The following is an 8,677-nucleotide window of genomic DNA, read 5'->3' as shown; positions in this document are numbered from 1 at the left end:
TTCCTTCCTTCCTTCCTTCCTTCCTTCCTTCCTTCCTTCCTTCCTTCTTGCCAACTCTCTACTTATTAATTAATTAATTAATTTGCTTTTTCAGACAGGGTTTCTCTGTGTAGCCTTGGCTGTAACTCACTCTGAACTCACTCTATAGAGCAGGCCAGCCTCGAACTCACAAAGATCTGCCTATCTTTGTCTCCAGAGTACTGGGATTAAAGTATTGGGATAGCACTGCCCAGCGGTATCTTCATTCTTACCAACTTGGAACTGTTACTGTGAGAGTAGAAACGATTCACTTTGTGTAGAGGTGCAGATACAATTTTATCTCTGTACTTCTGGAAAACATTAGAAATTACACATCTCTGCCAGTACTTCTGGCTGGAAGAGGCCTGCAAGCTGTAGGCAGGTTTCCCAGACTACTAGGATTATATTTAGGCCTTGATCTTATATTTGTCTTGATCTTAAAGTCAACTCAATTGGTTCTACATACTCCACACCCTCAGTTAAAGTCTGGTATATAGCAGAGGCTTACCTGGAACTCACTATGTAGTTGAGGTTGTCCTTGAACTACCTGCCTCAGTACTGGGATTGCAGATATGTGCCATGTCTTGTTTGTGTGGTGCTGGGGAGTGACTGAGCCTAAGACTTTATGCATGCTGGATAAGAACTCTGTCATTTGAACCATGTGCCCAGCCCAGCTTTTTGTTTGTTTGTTTGTTGATTTAAATAGTCTCATATAGCCCAGGCTAGCCTCAAATTTGCTATGTAGCTGAAGATGTTCTTGAATTTCTGATACTCTTGCATGCCCCGTGCTGGGATTACAGGTGTACACCACTATGCCTAGTTGTGTACGGAGTTAGAGATTGAGGCCAGGGCTGAGTAGCTGAGTATATGCTAGGCAAGCATTCTATGAGCTGAACTCTGGTGATAGCTACACTATACATACATACACACACACACACACACACACATACCACACACACACACATCTTATTATGTAGCCCTGGCCAGCCTGAAACTCTCAGTATGCAGTCTAGGCTGGCCTTGAATTTGTAAAGATCTACCTGCCCCTGCCTCCAGAGTGCTGGGATTAAAGATATTTATTTATTTATCGTTAGCAGGTATGTATATGGTGAGGGGGCATGTGTGCCTTGATACACACATTGCAGTCAGATAACCCTAGTGGAGTTGGTTCTCCTTGTACCATTATGTGGGTTCCAAGGATCAAACTCAGGTTTCAGGGTGTCAGACTTGTTTGGCAAATGCTTTGCCTGCAGAGCTGCCTTACCAGCACTGCCCCCCACCTCCTTAACTTAACAATTTGTCTTAAAAATAATTATACGTCAGCTAAACAAACTGTTATTTTATCAAAAACAGACTTTTGAAGTTAAAATACTACTATGTATATAAAATATCTATTAATATTTATTTTTCTTATTTACTGTTCTTTAACTATGGTCTTAAACTTTGTGTTTAACATAGTCTAAGAATTTGACAACCTTTTTGATTTTTTTTATCGTGTGTGTGTGTGTGTGTGTGTGTGTGTGTGTATACAGGCACTAGTATGTTCCATACTATAAATATGGTAGCCAGAGAGCATCCTGCAGGCGTTGATGTCTCCTTCCACCTTATGAGTCCCAGGGATCAAACTCAGCTTTCCATGCATGGAACCAAGTATCTGTCTGCTGAGCCACCTGACCGACCCTTGATAGCTATATATGTAGTAGAATAATACTTTATAAAGTTAAAAAATATTACTGATGATAGCCTTTGTAACATTAGAAAATTGGTCAGAAATAGCTGACAGTGTTTGGATACTTTATAATGTTGAGATAATTGGATTTTCAAACATTGTCCTAATATATTTTAATTAGTTTTTCTTTCCCTGACCTTTCTTCTCATCATTTTTCCTCAGACAAGGTCTCACTATATAACCCTAACTGGCCTAGAAATTCCTATAGTTAGCCTGGAACTCGGAAATCTACTTCCCTCTGCTTTCTGAGTGCAGGGATTAAACAAGTGAGCCACCATTCCCAGCTGGCCTTTCGAAGACAGGGTTACCTGAGTTCTTGAAGCTTTTGATACAGAACTGTCACACACAATACTGTATTAAGGATAAAGACATGTTTGTGATTTCAACATCTAATATTTGCTTGAGCTAAGTTGTTGGGCAGTCTCCTTTACCTCTGTGTTTGGATCTTTCTTTTCTTTCTTTCGTTTTTTTTCCATCTCTCTAGAAATGGAACGCAGAGCCTTCCACGAGGTAAGCAGACACTCCCAGGGAACTACAGTTTCATTCCCACATTCCTATGCTTTTACTACAGACGCTTTTCAAATACAAAGTCCAATATGGGGGCTAACAGATGGCTCTGTAGGTAAGAACTGGTACTGCTTCATCGGAGAATTTGTTTGGTTTCCACACACAAGTCAGGCGCTTGCAACATCCTGTAACTCCAGTTTCAGGGTTCTGATTCGCTCTTCTGGCATTCATATGTACAAACTCTCTCTCTCTCTCTCTCTCTCTCTCTCTCTCTCTCTCTCTCTCACACACACACACACACACACACACACACGTGAGTGTACCCCCACACCCCTCCCCAGCTCTGCATTCATATGTACGTACTCACATAAACACATAAGCACACACACAACTAATTGGATTTTCTTACTCACATAAACACATAAGCACACACACAACTAATTGGATTTTCTTGTTTTAGTGATACTGGAAAAAGTAATTTCCAGTGACTTCTTTTGTTTTATTTCCCAGCGTGACTGTGAAATACTTCGGAAAAGCATCCCATGCTGCCGCATACCCTTGGGAGGGGGTGAACGCCTTGGACGCTGCAGTTCTTGCCTATAACAACCTCTCTGCGCTAAGACAACAGATGAAACCAACCTGGAGAGTTCATGGTATGCACACCAAATATTTGTATAGTAACTAGTGCTTATTATATTTCAGTGCAGTAAAATTATTTAATACTAGATTTTTTTTTAATTGGGGGTTGGAAGCTAGGTGGCGGTGGCTCAAGTCTTTGACCCCCAGCAGAGGCAGGTGGATCTCTGAGTTCGAGGCCAGCCTGGTCTACATAATGAGTTCCAGGACAGCCAGAGCTATACAGAGAAACCCTGTCTTGTAAAGCCAAACAAAGCAAAATACCACACACACACACACACACACACACACACACACACACAGAGCTGGGGATGTAGTTCAGTTCATAGAATGCTCACCTTGAGTGCACTGCGTGCTGGGTTTGACTCCCAGCACTGCTTAAAGCCTGACCTGTCACACACCTTTAATCCCAGTCCTTGGAATCAGAAGTCCATGATCACCTTCAGCCACAGGTAAATATGAGGGCAACCTGGAATAAATGAGATTCTTTCTCAAAAGAAGTGTTGGTTACTAGTTTCACTTTCTCAGGGGCTAGTACACTCTTTTAAAACTCTGTGTATAGAAATATAGTAGCACGGTCTTTCCTGAAGGGTATACATTTTCTCCTATCCTGTCTGGGATTATACGCATGAGCCATGACACCAATTTACGATATCCTTTCCCTCCCCCACACCCTCCCTCCTTTCTTCCCCTCCCCCTCTTTTTTCTTTCCTTCTTTTGGTTTATTTCTGTATGATCTAGGAAATCATGCTTTAATCACTGTTTAATTCTGAAGAATACTCAGCTTTGCTGTATGCTGAAATCAGTTTGTAATTGTCCTTTTGCAAGTTTCTTGTCTTAATTTTCCTTTTTGGTTGGAGCAGCAAGTGGTTTGAGGTGGGTTCTCACTACATAGTCTGGGCTCTGCCCTCAAATTCATGCAGCTCTTTTCTGTCAGCCTCCTGAGTGCTGAGGTCGCCGGCCTGACCTATCTTGCTGCTTGCCTTAAATTCCTCAGAAGGGATAGGGGTGGAAAACTTTTAATTAGATGATTGGAAATTCAGGTTTTCTTTTCTCCTCCTCCTCTTCTTCTTCCTTCTTCTCCTCTTCCTCCTTCTCTTCTCCTTCTTCCTCCTCTTCTTCGTCCTCCTTCTTCTCCTCCATTCTCTTTTGTATATTTAAAATGAGGCCTTTCGCAACCCAGGCTGTGTAGCTAAGGATTGCCTTGAACTCATGATCTTGCTGTCTCTTCCTCGTAAATGCTGAGAGTGTAGAGTTGCACACCTGGCTGTGGTTAGATTCTCTATATGTCTTTTAGTTATCAATAGGAACAAATAAATCTTCATTTTATGTGGTCTCAAACAAATGTGTGTTTGATAGTTTACAGCACTTGGGGGTCTTTGTTCTGCTTTTGCTTCTAGACAAGACTGTAGCCAAAGGTCTGAGAAGGGATTGTATTGTCTCTAATTGGTATGAACATTATTTCTCCACCACTAAGTGTCATTTACAAGATTCATAGGGTTTTCAAGTGTGGTGATAGTTACAGAGCCTCATGCTGTTGTGAAGATTATGTCAAGTGGTTTTAAATTGCACAGCTGTAATAAAACCTATGGAGACAAATTTCCTCCGGAAAGTTTAAGATGCAGTTGGGTTTTTTTTGTGGTTACATAGTTCTGTATTTCTTTATAATCTGGATTATAATCTCTCCTTCCTCATCTCCTTTCTTCTTTTCTTCTTTCCAGTTCTGGGAATTAAACCCAGAATCTTACACGTGCTCGGGAAGTGTTCTGTTGTTAACTCGTTAACACAAGTTGTAATTGCTTAATATTAAATGGCTTCCTTAGAATAAAGTACATGGAGACAGTTTTCCCTTATTGGTTGGGACATAGGACCTCTCTGCGACAGTGTTTTGCAGCATGTCAAAATCTTTGCTTATCAGTGAAACTAATAAGAAATTCTTTTCCCTTTTATACTGGCTGCAAAACTTTCTTTAAACAAATCACCAAGTTTAACCTCAGTGATTTGGTTCTTTTTACAGGTATAATAAAGAATGGTGGTGTAAAGCCCAATATCATCCCCTCTTACTCTGAATTAGTCTATTACTTCCGTGCACCCTCCATGAAAGAGCTTCAAGTTCTGACCAAAAAGGCAGAAGATTCCTTCAGAGCTGCGGCTTTGGCTACAGGATGCACAGTAAGACATTTCAGAGTTAATTATGATCTCGGTTATGTGTGGGCTGTGGCTGCCCCTGTTGCATTAAAGACTACCTTGGTCCTTTTCTTCTTAGTGGTTTTTAGTTTGTGCTGGTGGTGGTGCTGGGGACCTGTCTCAGCCTTGCCCTCATTGCTGATGTCTTGACTCTGCAGAAGGAGTTGGCTAAATATTTGATGTGAACTCCTTTAATGAGTGTCGAGTGTGAAAGCCTTAAATTCTGACATATTTCTTCAGTGTCTGCAATAGAGAATACTGATCAGTTACCTCACTCAGACAACATCTGGAGTACTTAGCATAACACTGTGTCAGGATCCCTGCCTTTTGACATCACTTTGTGTGCTTCCAATAAGGGCACTTTATGACAGTATCTGAGTATGTCATTGGCAAGGGTATGATACAAATGTGTATAGCTTGCTGGGATGGAAGTCAAGATAGACTCAGAGCAAAGGAGAGTTTGTGGTGAAGTCGGATACATTTCAGTATGAGCCACGAGTGCTCTGACATGGGACAAGGTTCACAGTTACATAAAGTTCAAATACTGTAGAGCCTGGTTGGGGAGACAAGATCTTAGATGTTGCTTTTAGAGAGACAAGATCCGTGTGTCTTGTCCACTAGAAACATGGTATCTCTGGGGCTCTGTTTCTCCCTGGAAAAATAGGGACAACAATGTCATTTCTCCAGGATTCTTGAGAGGGACAGCTGAAGTAACATCTGTGAAGAGATCCCAGCTAGCTTCCCCTTTGTTCCATCCTTGATGGAGCAGTTGTTCACATGGTAGTGTGTCTGTCCTCACAGTGTGCACCTTTTGTCTTGAGAGTAGAATGGACACTGTTGGGTGGAGCAGAGCAGTTTAGAGAGTTTCCAGGAGGGGCCTGTAGCTTAGCCTGGTGAACACAGGACCCTGGGTTCAGTTCCCAGTCAACATGATGGGAGGAGAGTGTTTCCTGAAATATGCAGACCTGATTGAGCTTTGAAGAACAATCAGACTTCCAGATACATGGACAATAAAGAGATCTCAGAGGCAAGTAATGTGATTGGAAAGACAAGAATGCATAAATGTTCATCCTGTGTGGTGACTAGATAAACAGGTGGACAAGACGTGTGGAAGAGTAATGACATGTCCTCTTCAGCCATTGCAAAGAGATTGAGTGTACGACTACAAAGCTCCCACAACCCAGGGAACTAAACACTTATTTCCTTATAACTATAAATAATCTAAATATTTATAAGTTAGACACATGAACTATATCATTAGTTAATAGCTCAGTGTATTCACTGAGCCAGGGCTTAGGCGCTGGAGAGATGACTCAGTCAGCAAAGCACTTGCTTTGCAAACTGAGGACCTGAGTCTGATCTCCACAGCCCAGTTTCAAAAGGTCAGTGAGGTGCAGTGCACTTGTAAGCCCAGCTCTGGGGAGCCAGACACTGTCAGACTTCTGCACCCCACTAGCCAGCCAGCCTAGTGAGCCTGGTGAGCGCCCAGCAAAAGGAGAGGCTGGTTATGTCTCAAAACCCAAAGAGGATGGGCTCCTGATGACTGTCACCCGAGCTTGTTCTCTTATCTCCCACATGCACACACGTGTGCACAAACAAATGTGGAGTGCATTGTTAGATTGAAATAACAGCCTTTCACTAATTCATATTTTGCATTTATAAAATACGTTTGCCATTATTCCTACCTTAGATGTTGCCAAAAATAAAAGAAATCTGATCCCTGATGTTTGATGATTAGCTTTTTTGATTATTGAAAACAAAAACTGTTAAGTGCACCTACACTTACACTTACACTTACATCAGTAAGCAAGGCCATTTGAGTCTGCCTTACTGAAATGTCTGTGTTCTCTGTGGATCCTTTTGAAACAAGGCTGAGCGATATCAGGGACAGTCCTGTGTTTAGCGTATTAACTTGTATAGATGTTTTGTTTTTTCCTTTTGGAGACTGAAATCTAGAGCAGTATCCATCAGAGTGGTTCAGGATCAGAATGACTTGGAGGTTCAGGTTCTAAAAAGGAAGTTTCTGGGCACTCCCTATACCATTTTTAGGTTACTGAGGTTGATACTCTCTGGCCAGGATAGAATTTAGGAACTCTAACTTTATAATGCACTGGTTTTTTAAAGGTAAGAGATTTGTGAAAGTTTATGTCTAGGATGGAAAGTGTCCATCCTGAAACCATTTCCTGTTAGAAACCATCACTGTTTTGGACTTGAGTTTTTTAATCTCGAGCTTTGTTTTATAATTTTTTATTAGGTAGAAATTAAAAGTGAAGCACACGATTATTACAATGTCATTCCCAATAAGACACTGTGCAGTGCATATATGGAGAACGGGAAAAAGCTGGGAATAGAATTCATTTCAGAAGACGCAGTGTTGAATGGCCCTTCAGGTAACTAAGCTGTCATAGATTGAGCTGTTTTAGCCAGAAAAATGCGAATTTATATTTAACTGTCTTAAGAGGCAAGGAGGACTGTCACTGTGTCTTTCAAGTGGTATCTTGCTGTAGCCCAGACTGGCCTCAAAATCCATGCCTTGCGGACATTGACCTTGATCTTGACCCTCCTGCCTCTGCTTCCCAAATGCAGGGATTATAAATCCATGCCACCACCAGGGACTTATTAGATAGATGCTGGGAGTTGAACCCAGGCTTCGTGCATGTTGAGTAAGCACTGCCAACCCTGATGCTTTTTAACAAATGTGTGTGAGTATTTTGCCTGTGTGTGCATACTGTCTGTTTGCCCAGTGCCCTTGGAAGCCAGCACAGGGCATTGTATTCTCTGGAATTTGAGTTTATAGGCAGTTAGGAGCTACCATGTGGGTGTTGAGAACCAAGCCTGGGAGCTCTGCAAAAGCAGCAAATGCTGTAATCTGCTGGGCCACCTCCCCCCCAACAATGGTATTTTTACTGATATTCCTTCACACTTAGGTTATTGGAAAGAAGCTGCTGAACTCCTCAGTGAGTGTAGAGTGCCACAATAGTGGTCGTTTTTAAAAATTGGCAGTCTGCTAGGAGTGTTCTAAATATTTCTAGTGTCTAAATTTAATTCTATTTTTTTCTTGTGATGCTGGGATCAAACCCACAGCCTTATGTATGCTTAGCAAGTGCTCTGCCACTGAGCTGTAGCTTCAGCCTTTACTTCTAATCTTTAAATAAGCTACTAAAATGGGAGACAGGATTTTAATTCATTTCAGCTTACCACAGTAGGCAGGTTTTAAGTATTTAGTGATCTAGTGTGTGTTCAGGTTCTAAGGAGTCACCTATCTTACAGTTTAGCTATATTTGGGATTTACTTATTTATTGAGACCAGGTCTTCCTGTGTGTTGTCTAGGTTGGCCTTTGCCTGTGGTCCTCCTGCTTGAGGTTCCTAACGTTTGGGAGTACAGGCGTGTGCCACCACATCCAGCTTACTAGAGTTAATGTGTGTGTGGATGAATGTCACGAGATCCCTTGGAACTAGAGTTTCAGGTAATTATGAGCGTCTGTATGGGTGCAGAACATAAAATCCCTGGTTTTCTGCAAGAGCAGTAAGCACCCTATGCACTGAGTTATCCTCGCAGTAAGCACCCTATGCACTGAGTTATCCTCGCAGTAAGCACCC

At 41.8% G+C, this 8,677-nt stretch overlaps 1 protein-coding gene across 1 annotated transcript in view; it reads left to right on the top strand.

Moving 5' to 3' along the window:
• The window catches only part of Pm20d2 (peptidase M20 domain containing 2), a 16,375-nt gene that overhangs the window by 3,317 nt on the left and 4,381 nt on the right, over nucleotides 1–8,677 (top strand). The window contains exons 3-5 of the mRNA XM_028780840.1: nucleotides 2,765–2,907; nucleotides 4,908–5,062; nucleotides 7,332–7,467. Of these exons, the coding sequence (XP_028636673.1) occupies nucleotides 2,765–2,907; nucleotides 4,908–5,062; nucleotides 7,332–7,467 (434 nt within the window). The remainder of the gene's footprint in view (nucleotides 1–2,764; nucleotides 2,908–4,907; nucleotides 5,063–7,331; nucleotides 7,468–8,677) is intronic.

Source organism: Grammomys surdaster, unplaced genomic scaffold (genome assembly GCF_004785775.1).
Source record: "Grammomys surdaster isolate TR1022 unplaced genomic scaffold, NIH_TR_1.0 97, whole genome shotgun sequence".
In the NCBI taxonomy this organism is placed as follows: Eukaryota; Metazoa; Chordata; class Mammalia; order Rodentia; family Muridae; genus Grammomys; species Grammomys surdaster.
The sequence above is the reverse complement of the archived record's forward strand: the minus strand, read 5'-3'. Positions and strand labels throughout refer to the sequence as shown.